The sequence below is a fragment of the Colobus angolensis genome, unplaced genomic scaffold (genome assembly GCF_000951035.1).
Source record: "Colobus angolensis palliatus isolate OR3802 unplaced genomic scaffold, Cang.pa_1.0 Scaffold48, whole genome shotgun sequence".
Classification (NCBI taxonomy): Eukaryota; Metazoa; Chordata; class Mammalia; order Primates; family Cercopithecidae; genus Colobus; species Colobus angolensis.
The window spans coordinates 10,937,635-10,949,415 of NW_012118265.1; the positions used below are offsets into that span (position 1 = coordinate 10,937,635).

Here is an 11,781-nt window from a genome sequence, read left to right on the forward strand (position 1 = left end):
AGGCATGAGCCCCTGTGCCCAGCCCCGGGTGTTTTTCTGCTAAAACTTTTGCTAGCTTTCTTAAAACACTCTCATAATAAGCAGATGTTGTCATTCTTTGGCCCTTTAGAAAGACAACAAGCAAAATGCCTCAAGCATCCCAAAACACTTGCCATGACCTTTCTTCTTGACAGATCTGCTTTTGTTTTGACTAGACCAAAGTATTTATGCCTACAACTTGCCAATGTGCAGGTAGTTTGTACTACAGACATGGTAGTAATTGCCTTATTATGGAGGAAGGGTAGAAAGGCATTAAAGGGGGAAAACTCCTAAAGGGTCCAAAGAATAGAGAAAAATCCTTTTATGTCCTGGTGGTGGAATTGACTAGAAATGAATGAGATGTGTCCAGTGGTTTCTTCTCAGTTGATAAGAGAATTTAGCATTCATGTTATTCTTGTCATGGAAGACTGAGTTCCACTTTTTATTAACACCCTTTGCCATTCATTGATTCTCCCATTCTTCTATTCAAAATGCCTTTAAGGTTACCACGCACTAGGCACGTGCCAGGTAAAGGGGATATAAACACAAATATGACAGTCTCAAATAATTGAGATGCAGAGAAATGCAGTAAGCAAGTGAGTACAGAGTGGGATAAGTACCAGGCTAGATCTGTGCACAGGGTCTAACTGGAACACACCGAGAGATACTTATTCTAAACTGGGGCATACAAAGCAGAAAAGTTTCCTAGAGTAGATGCTGTATGGGCTGAATTCTCAGGGACAAGTTGCAGCTATGAAGACAAAGGGAGGAAGGTCATTGAGTCAAAAAAAGAAATAAAAAAGAAAAAGTTTATAGCAAAGGACCAAAGCTGAGGAAGGGAGGCATAAAATGTATTCTGGGAACTGTAACTCATTCTGGGAGGGAGCAGGGTGGGAGAGAAGAGGCAAGAGATGAGGTGTGAGAATCAGAGAGACCAATCTTAAAGAGCCTTGGGCACCATGCAGAGTGGAATGTAATGCTTTGTAATGTGACATAATGAAAAAAACCTTGTGTAGTCATAGACCTCTTTTATTTCAAGAGCACAAGAGTTCAATAATTCACTCTCTATCTTGTTTTAAGATTTATTGCAATTCTGAATGTCTTTAACCAATTATAATTTATTTAACCAGTGTGCTGAATGCCATGTTTACTCTTTATTATAATAGATCACATGAGACTGTACCAATGACTTTGTCTAGTGTAGGCCTATGGTTTATACAGTAAGAGCATTGTCTTTGGAGGCAGACCTCAGTTGAAGTCCAGAATCTGCCACTTACCAGCTGACTGATCCAGGACAAGCTATTTGACGTCACTGAGCTTCCCTTTCCTACTCCCTAGAGTTATACTTAACACAACACGAATGGCTGTGGGGGTTTTCTAGTCAAGCCATGCATCCCCGAGAGTATTACATGCACCATAAATGAAGGCACATAAAAGTGCCACAACAGTTGACAGTGGTCTTGCTTAGCTGAGACCTGGTCACAATAACGGATCAACAAATAGTAGCTACTGTCATCATGATTGACATCATGGATCAATGTAAATCATAATAATCCTTTTATTGTGATGAACAGGTGGTTTTAGGAATACCATGTCCTGGCCGGGCACGGTGGCTCAAGCCTGTAATCCCAGCACTTTGGGAGGCTGAGACAGGAGGATCACGAGGTCAGGAGATCGAGACCATACTGGCTAACACGGTGAAACCCCGTCTCTACTAAAAAAATACAAAAAAACTAGCCGAGAGAGGTGGCGGGCGCCTGTAGTCCCAGCTACTGGGGAGGCTGAGGCAGCAGAATGGCGTAAACCCGGGAGGCGGAGCTTGCAGTGAGCTGAGATCCGGCCACTGCACTCCAGCCTGGGCGGCAGAGCGCGACTCTGTCTCAGAAAAAAAAAAGAAAAAGAAAAAGAAATACCATGTCCTAATGGCCTATATAAAAGTGTGAGGAATAGTAAGAGAATTCAGAGTAAGAGAGGGACTCCTGCAGTCTTTGAACTTGGACCTTTAATAAAAATGGAAGTATGAAAGGCAATTCAAAGTATCTCAAATGGAAGGTGAACTCTCTCTGTCTCTCTCTCTCTTTGCATGTGTGTGTGTTTTAAAGACAGGGTCTCCTTTGTTGCTCAGGCTGGAATACAGTGGCTTGATCATAGTTTACTGGAACCTTGAACTCCTGGGATCAAGCTATTCTTCTGTCTCAGCCTCCCAAGTGGCTAGGACTACAGGTGCACACCATCACACCTGGATAATTTTTAAATTTTTTTTTAGAGATGGGGTCTTACTATGCTGCTCAGGCTGGTCTTGAACTTTTGACCTCAAGTGATCCTCCCATTTCTGCCTCCCAAAGTGTTGGGATTATAAGCATGAGCCACTGCACCTGGCCCTCTTCTGTTTTTGAGTAACTCATCTATGTATTCATTGAAACTGCCATTTACAAGCCAAACCAATAATAGATTGAGGTGCATTGGGTGAATTTCCTGTTATCTGTGGTTGCTTCCTTCTCTTCCCAGACTTTCTGCTTGTTTCTCCTTGTTCTTGTGACAGTCTTGAAGGAATGACGATAGACAATAACCTCCACATAACTACTGTTCATATGGCACACTGACTTTCATCAGACTCAGAAATTACTCATACTGTGTGCTTTTTGGCTTATGCCAGTTTTGTCTTGAAAGTATTGCATTGTGCATAAATAACTCATATTTGAGACTGTCATGAGTTTAATTTGTGATATTTGAATTTCTAGATACTCTTTTCTGATTGTTAAAGATAAATGCCTTCAAAAGAAAACATATTCTGGAAGAAAAAAATAATAAACCCCAGGCCGGGCACGGTGGTTCACGCCTGTAATCGCAGCACTTTGGGAGGCTGAGGCGGGTGCATTGCCTGAGCTCAGGAGTTCAAGACCAGCCTGGGCAACACAGTGAAATTCTGTCTCTGCTAAAATACAAAAAATTAGCTGGGCGTGGCGGCTGAGGCAGGAAAATTGCTTGAAACTTGCAGTGAGCCAAAATCGTGCCACTGTACACCAGCCTGGCAACACAGCGAGACTCTGTTTCAAAAAAAAAAAAAATATATATATATATAAAATGATTGACATATATAGATGAACATCATTATATAGATATATAGATATTGATATATAAATCAACCTCAAATTCTTAGTTTTTAAGTAAGAACTGAGAAAAAATATAGTATGTCATTTTATCCTCCTTGAAAACACTGCTTCTGGGAATTATGACTCCCATACAGTCTACGGGGAATTTGTTTGTATGTATTTAAAGTTTCAAATGTACTTCAATCTTCTCCTATGGTTTTACTGACTTTTTTTCTTTGGTGTGTATGTCAGTTCTAAAAAAGCAAACTATAATTCCGGAGGATATGCATAAAGAGGGCTAGAAGCATTAAATGAAGGGGTCGTAGGAGCCACATTTAGTAGACTGAGTATCTGTGGTTTTTGAAATTGCTAAGCATCATAACAAATGGCATGTTTCTTATGAATCTCCAGGCAGCGTTTGGGAGTGCAATATTTCTCTACTGGCAGTGAATAAATCAGGAGGCGTGATCCTCACTGATTTTGTAACATCCTACACAATACTGTGGGGACCAAAATTGGACAGACAAACTAAGTTTGACAGCAGCCCTTTGAGGGCACTGCCACATGTGACTGAATGGTTTCCTTTCTAAGTAATTTCATACCCATCAAAACATATGCTTCTTTGACCAATTACTGATGTACTGATGCAAAAAAGCTTCAGAAACACGGTGTTGTAAGCGTTTACGCTATGTTTCCTGAACTGTGTTGTGAGAACCACCTATATCAGAATTATCTGCCGGCTTGTTAAAATGCACATTTCCAGGAACCACCCTAAACCCACTGAATCAAAATTTTGGGATAGGGTGAGAAGCCTTACATGTTAAACAAGGTCCACAGGTGATTCTTATGTTGCTCAAAAACTTACAGGAAATAATCAGTATCTTTATGGTAGATGACAGTACTAGGTTATTTGATATACGAAAGAGTAAAACTGCAAAACCAATTGTAGGGAGAAATCCAAGGCAAAGTATGACCATCCTTTGATGACTTTATTCTCTGTGGCTACTGAAAAGTACCAGTATGTCAGCCAGGCGCGGTGGCTCACAACTGTAATTCCAGCACTTTGGGAGGCCGAGGTGGGTGGATCACGAGGTCAAGAGATTGAGACCATCCTGACCAAAATGGTGAAACCTTGTCTCTACTAAAAATACGAAAATTAGCTGGGTATGGTGGTGCATGTCTGTAGTCCCAGCTACTCTGGAGGCTGAGGCAGGAGAATCGCTTGAACCCGGGAGGCAGAGGTAGCAGTGAGCAGAGACTGTGCCACGGTACTCCAGCCTGGTGACAGAGCAAGACTCTGTTTCAAAAAAATAAAAAAAAGACCAGCATAGTACCGATATTTCTATTAAATAGATGTGTTTGTGGCTGATAAACAAATTTCATTCTTAGTGTACTTATATAGGTCAATAAAAAAAGGATTACTCTGCAATATGATGGCTAGAGCTCTTTTAAAATATACCAAGTATTTTATTTTAAAAACTACACAAAACTCTTGAAATCAATGTCATCTTATGCTTGTATGATGATGAAACTAATGTACTCACATTAGTCTGCCTCTCCAAAGCTTCTCCTCATCTATATATTGGCTTGACCCAGCTTGCCCTCTACGTGGAAAAGGACACATTACTATGCATAGTGATTTGCTAGTGGATAATCACAGAATGACTGATGCTTTGTTGCAAGTATAAGGCCTATCTGACACTTTTCCTCTATATCAAGACAAGATTGTTGACCCAATATGGAAAGGCAGAGGAGTAGGAAAGTGATGCCGGATGAAAAATAGAAGTTAATCCCAGAGCGGTGTTAGGTTACTGATCTTAGCTTGTTTCTCTTCAAGATTCACAAGTTATTAGCATGTTTACTATGAGCTCTTTGCCTATGTGTATATTGTAACATTTTAGCATAATACTAAAATTCAGTTTCCACAACATGTTGAAACCTTGTATATAGCAATGTTTTCTTCTCATGAAAAGCTAATTTTCCAAGAGATGCTATTTACAGGTTTCAGTTCCATTAGTTGTTTTTAATTTTGAAAAAGAGTTAGATTTTTAAAAGTTAGATTTTCAAGTTGCATTTCAAAACAAATTCAGTTTTTTCCCATGGGTATTCTATCACTTAAGTGATTAACGAATTGCTCAATCACTCATCTATTTGCCAAATGCTTATTAAACAATATAATGTACCAGGCACTGGTTAAGATGTACAAAGATGAGGCATAATCCATGGCTCTTCTTATAGTTTACTGTCCAGAGGGAAAGACTGATGGTCACATGCCAAGTTCAGTACAGAAGTGTGGGCAGAGGATGGAAAGGACAGAGGGAGAGAAATTAATTCTGCTTAGGGTTGGTATGTAGGTGCGTGTGCATATGTGTGTGTGTGTGTGTGTGTGTCTGTGTGTGTGTGTGAGCGAGAGAGACAGAAAGAGAAAGAGGGAGAGAGAAATGAGAGTGTGTGGAGAGGTTCAAGAGGGAGAGAAGAATGTTCATGCCACAGAGGCATAAAATAGGAAGACGGAAGATGGGGAAAGGGAGAAAAGGAAGATTTCAGGATAATAAATTATCTGAGTTTGTAACTGTGTTTTTATTTTGTTATTGAGTATTGCAAAGTAGCTCTGAACAAAAAGCTCAGGTTCAATTTTACATAATCAATATATACTCAGTAGTCCCAGTATACAAATGTGAAAATGTGAAGTTACTGTATAAAAAGCATTCTGTTGTTTTGGGTGCTCTACCAACACAGCACATAGGATAGTGTTCTAACACATGTGGTAGGAGAAAAGACATCATACTATAATGCTAGCCACCACATACATCAAAATTGGGTTTTCTTTCTTTCTTTCTTTCTTTCTTTTTTTTGAGATGGAGTCTCGCTCTGCCACCAGGCTGGAGTGCAGTGGTGCAATCTTGGCTCACTGCAACCTCTAACTCCTGGATTCAAGTGATTCTCCTGACTCAGCCTCTAGAATAGCTGGGATTACAGGCACATGCCACCACGTCCAGCTAATTTTTGTATTTTTAGTAGAGACAGGGTTTCACCATGTTGGCCAGGATGGTCTCGATTTCCTGACCTTGTGATCTGCCCACTTCGGCCTCCCAAAGTGCTGGGATTACAGGCATGAGCCACTGCGCCTGGCCAAAATCGAGTTTTCTTTTATTACTTTTAAAGTTCTATGAAAGTTGACATTGAAATTTAATGGAAAAGCTTCATATTCACAGACTCACAAGGCTATTGGTAGCCTTATGGGCTAGGTCCTCTCAGATGTCATTTAGTTCATTTTCACATTGGCATCTAGAGTGGAAAAAATCATGTAGCTCACATGAAGGGTGCCCCTCAAAGCAGACCCACAACTGCTGTAACCAGTTCTTTTGGCTGTCTGAAAAAACTCTCCTGACAGAGGAGGCATTTTGAAACCATCTCTATTTGCCCATGTATTAATAATATAATATAATACAATAAATAGCAATTCTTTTTTAAAATTTATATTTATTTAGTTAGTTTAGATTTAGAGACAGGGTCTACGTTATGTTGTCCAGGCTGGAGTGCACTGGCTATTCGCAGGCTTGATCATGGTGCACTACAGCTTCAAACTCCTGACCTTAGGCAATCCTCCCACCACTCTCTCCTGAGTAGCTGGGACGTGACAGGCACGTGCCCCTGCACTCAGCTTGACAGTATGTTCTTATAACACAACTATTTGAAATCAAGTTCTAAAGATGAATCATGATAGAAAGTTGTTTGAAAAAATTGTTCCATTTTCTTTTAGAACCCAAGAAGACCTTCTACTGACGATCACATTCAAACTCTAAATGTCTAGTGACTAAGAGACTAATCACATGGGGCTGCTTCGATTTATCAAGGAGGACAGGAGTGCCAAAACTCTAAGTTGTTTTTTGTAGGATGTAAGAACAAAGGCATCCCATGTGTCTCGCGAAATGAGTGAAAGTCATGACCCAGTTCTTCCTCCTACTTTTAAAAAATGTGACTGAAGAGAAAGCCAGATATGTTCCAGGACAGACCAGCTGACTAACTCTTACTGTCAACATACACTGTGCAATTCCAAGACACAAGGGCAACTGATAAAGAAGATTAGCTTGGTTTTCCAGAAATAAGTTCTGTTCTGTTCAATCTACTTGCTCAATCTCCATTCTCTCATTCATGTGGAATAACGAGATCTGCAATAAACACCACCAGGCAAGTCTCTGAGGATTACTGAGTTATTTCAGAGATTTTCTAATCTTCCACTCTGAACTTTTATAAAATGATTATCAGAAACTGATTCAGCAGTTGGAAGAATAAGAAATAGATTCTATTGTAATCATTTCCTGCAAGTAATAATTTCTCACACATTATCATACCAAAGTCTCTGTTCTTCTTTAAGTAGAGAAAGTCATTGAGGAAGTAGATCACTTCTAAAAAGTTAAACTTGTCTCTGGGTCTGTATAATATATTATAACATTACTGAATGATTGCTCTTGGAATTTCCAATATTTTGTGTCCTTAACTTGAATTTTCCCTATAGGTTGAAAAGTCAGGTTCTGGAACTGTCCTGTCTGGATTAAAATACTGGTTCCATCACTGAGAAGCTGTGTGACCTGGGGAAAATTACTTAATCTCTCTGCGTTTCAGTTTTCTGATCTGTAAAATGAAGTCAGTGATGGTAAGAAAATGAGAAAAATGCATGCAAACTTAGCATACCATTAGAATGATGAATGCTAACAATTATCATCATGTCAGGGCCTCTACATTAGTTTAGCATTTACTTTCCTCTGACTATCTGTACTTTGTTGAATAAAAATATTTTATTGATCACCAGATATTAAACTCCTGTGAATTTCTGTGTGTTGATGGTGAAGTTGGTGGGAGGATGGTGATGAGACTTTTACTTGAAGACGGGAATGTATGTGAGTTGACCATGTCAGTAAGCTGAGATACTGTCAATTTCTGAAGGATTTCTCTGGCTGAGTCTACACACTACTAAGAAGTATTATATATTTCTTGATGTCTTTCCTAATGTCTAACTGAAATTCTCTAATTGTCTCATGTTTTGTTCCTCATGGAGATGCTGGACAGCATTAAAAAATATTGAAACGTGAATACTTGAAAACAATTATTGTATCATTTGTCAATTCTTTTAAAAAATATCAAAAACCCAGTTTCTTTGGCCTTTTGTTCTGGACTTCAATTCTACTTCTTTGGACCCCTTCTCCCTGAGGCTGATAGGGCATCTGGCCCCTGTGTGGGTGTTGTTGAAACTCAGACCAGTACATAGTACTCAGTAGGGCATAGTACATTCTAGGCGCTAAGACAGGAAGGTAAGTGGATCAAGGCTTTACAAGTGGCGACTTCTCTTAGGGAGAAACAGCCCCAATCTCCATTTACCAGGTTCAGAATGCACTGGGTATGGTATAGTGATGAATTTGATATCATTAGCACATAATCACAATCTTAAAACATTACATTTTAACATTCAAGGAATATTTGACATTGCCTTTTAAAAATATTATTCATTCATTCATTCACTCACTCAACAAATATAGCATGCTAAAAACATAAAAGAAGAATGCTAGATTTTTTTTGAATACACCTTTTGGCCCTAACTGGATTATGAATTTCTTTTAGAGCAGAGACATTGTACCTTATTCATATTTCTATCCCAAGGGTCAGCCTGTAGAAGACACTCAACTAATGCAACAAACATGCATTGCATAAATGAAAAATTGGATGCAAGTAATACACTAGCTGTGCATGACCAATAAAGTATTTGTTGCTATGTTTTGTCTTTAAACTTTGAATTTAAGCAGAACTTGAATGCAAATACTGTCTCCATGAGAAATATATTTGGCAACAGTATTATGTTAGACCTTTCACTCAGATTAAATATATAATTTAAGTGCTTATATAAAAAAGAAGATGGAATCAACAACCTATATAAACTACCCAGGGAGTCAAGGGTTTTGGTGGCAAAAGAAAAACAGTTTAAAATAGGACTTTTCTCAAACTCAAATCCTCTTCATGTAGCAAAAGGAAATGAGCAAAGAAATCCAAACCCACTGAAGTTTTCAGGGCCAAACATTTTGATTCAATATGTTGTGCTATAAAGCATTTGGCCTTGTTTGAATTTTTATTGCTATATGTTCTCAGTCCATATTTAACTGTGAGGAACACAAATAAGAAAGAGTGAATGTGCAGAACGTTCATTTCAAGAGCATGGCAGTGAATTTGAGAAAACATATATTAAAGGAACACTGTGTTTTTTAACTTTCAGCCCCTTTTCTGAGGCCTCCCTTGGCCAGATATGATTAAATATTTATTGAACTAAGGACTCAGCTTACTCGGAATGAAAACTCTTCAGGGCCTCTCAGAGCTACCTAAGGTAAGTACCTTATTTTACTAGCTCTCAAATAAGGTTTCTTTTATGCTCTATCTTTTTCATATATAAAATAAGGTCTAATTAGAAAGTTTTATAATGGAGACAGTCAATTCCCCAATTCCTTATTTGTTTGAATTAACTTTTAAAAAATTGGGGTGTTCACTCTGGCGTTGGCTCAATCCAGACTCTGTAATCAGCCAACAATCTGCGCTTCACAAAGCCTGGCGTCCTAACTGCCAGCTTCTGCCATCCGCATCTTTTCCTTGGGGTAATACATTTTAATTGGTACTTCTCTGAGAGCCCTACACATCTCCATCTGGCTAAATAAACGTACTTTTTTGATTCAGCCTCAACATCCTGGCAGTTAACAAGAGGACAGACTTGCCACAATGGGTAATCTTGAAGATGCATAAAATCCTAAAATTAAAGGACCAGGTACAGGTGGTATAATCAATGGCTGTCTAGAGGATGGCTCATCTACAAAGTGGCTTTGTGTTCAACAGTCTTTTTAACACTGCTCTTGTCGTCCAAAATGTAGTTTCTGAGCTGTGTCAGCACTGAGAGCTCTCTCCTCTCAAAGGGCACACTAGTGATGAAATATTTCACTTCCAATGACAGCATAACTTTTTGGACATAGGCTTATTAGCAACCTGTTTCCACTGGTTGGATTAAGCCAAGTGTAACCTGGAGGCAGAATGGTGAAATGGTTAAGAGCATGGGTTCCAGAGTCAGGCTGCGTTCAAATTCTGCTGCTGTTAATTAATCTTTATGACCTTGGGCAGTTACCACACCTCTCTGTGCCTCAGTTTCCTCATCAGTAAAGCAGAGATAATGTCAGTATTTTCCTCATAAGAGTATTGCAAGGACTGATTAAATGAGATAAGGTATCTGATATGTTTAGCATAGGGCATGACTTGTATTTGCTAACAATTATTTTTAGGCAAGGTCAGTAGACCAAATACCTTGAGCAGCAGAAAGGAAGTGGAAAATGAATAACCAGCTATGAGGTTATTTCTCAGACAGTTTCTTTCTATTTTAATGCTTCACTTTTTACATAGTTTAATCATCAAGCAACCGTATTAGGGATTAAATGAGAAAACGTGGTCTGTGTGCTGATTCACTCATTTAGTGTGGTCTCATTTCCTCAAGGAACACACCTTGACAGAACACTTTTTTCTCTCTAACCCTCAGGGTCATCTGGCTGAAATGAATACTTTTAGGGCAAAACGGCTGATACTGCTTCCTTCATAACCACATATAGGTGAGGGATTGCTTCTCTGCCTCCCAAAGTTTTCCTTTTATCCTATGACCGCTTTGGTGAGATGCCTTTCTCAGCACAAAGCAGGGACATGACTCTGTGCATTATTACAACTGGGGATGTTTATGCAAGAGGAAGGCCACCTAGAACAATGGAGCTGACAGATCCCTGTAAATTGGGGCACAGATGGTTCTTAGCAGCAGGTAGGGGTCTCTCACCAGTTGCTTTTTCAGGGTTGTTGCACATGAAGCATTGCCATGCTCCTGCTGTTTCACTGAAGCCAAACACGTCAAAGAACCTCACTTCTTCCAGATGGAGCTGTACCTGGTCCAGATCCTGTGTCAGGAACACAAAGCACAAAGAACATAAGCTGCTCTGCCTGCTACCTAACATTCTGAGACTGGGAGAAGGGGATGTGGATCAGGATGATCAATGTTCAATCTCAGTACTAAGGACTAAGAGGCAGCATTGAAAAAAATTTCTCTTGGCTGACCTTAAAAAAAGCATTCAGCTAAACTTTTCCATGAGAGTATTCATAAATGCAGCGGGAGTGAGCACAGGCCTCAGGGCTGAGCGTCAGGGTTTGAGGTGTCAGAGCCTGAAATGGCCCAGAATTTTCTTGCACCTAGCAGTGGCTCCAGATTTTCTAAAAAGAAGGGATATCCAAGTGGCAATGTGGTTGGAAGACATGCTGCTGGGGGATTTACATTTTATACAAAATTGAGAATGAATTATCCATATCAAAAAATATTATTGGCCGGGCGTGGTGGCTCATGCCTATAATCCCAGCACTCTGGGAGGCAGAGGAAGGCAGATTGCCTGAACTCAAGAGTTCAAGACTAGCCTGGGCAACATGGCAAGACCTTGTCTCTACCAAAAATACAAAAGCATTGGCCAGGCATGGTGGTACATGTCTGTGGTCCCAGCTACTCATGTGGTTGAGGTGACAGGATCACTTGAGCCTGTGAGGCAGGAGTTGCAGTGAGGCAAGATTGCACCACTGTACTCCAGCCTGGGTGACAGAGTGAGACCCTGTCTCAAAA

General features: G+C 39.8%; 1 protein-coding gene across 3 annotated transcripts in view; it reads right to left on the bottom strand.

The window, feature by feature from the left end:
• Window positions 1–11,781, bottom strand: part of VEPH1 (ventricular zone expressed PH domain-containing 1) — a 236,175-nt gene that overhangs the window by 13,799 nt on the left and 210,595 nt on the right. For all 3 annotated transcript variants that reach the window (XM_011959026.1, XM_011959028.1, XM_011959027.1), the window contains one exon: window positions 10,957–11,074. In XM_011959026.1, coding sequence (XP_011814416.1) covers window positions 10,957–11,074 — 118 coding nt within the window. The remainder of the gene's footprint in view (window positions 1–10,956; window positions 11,075–11,781) is intronic.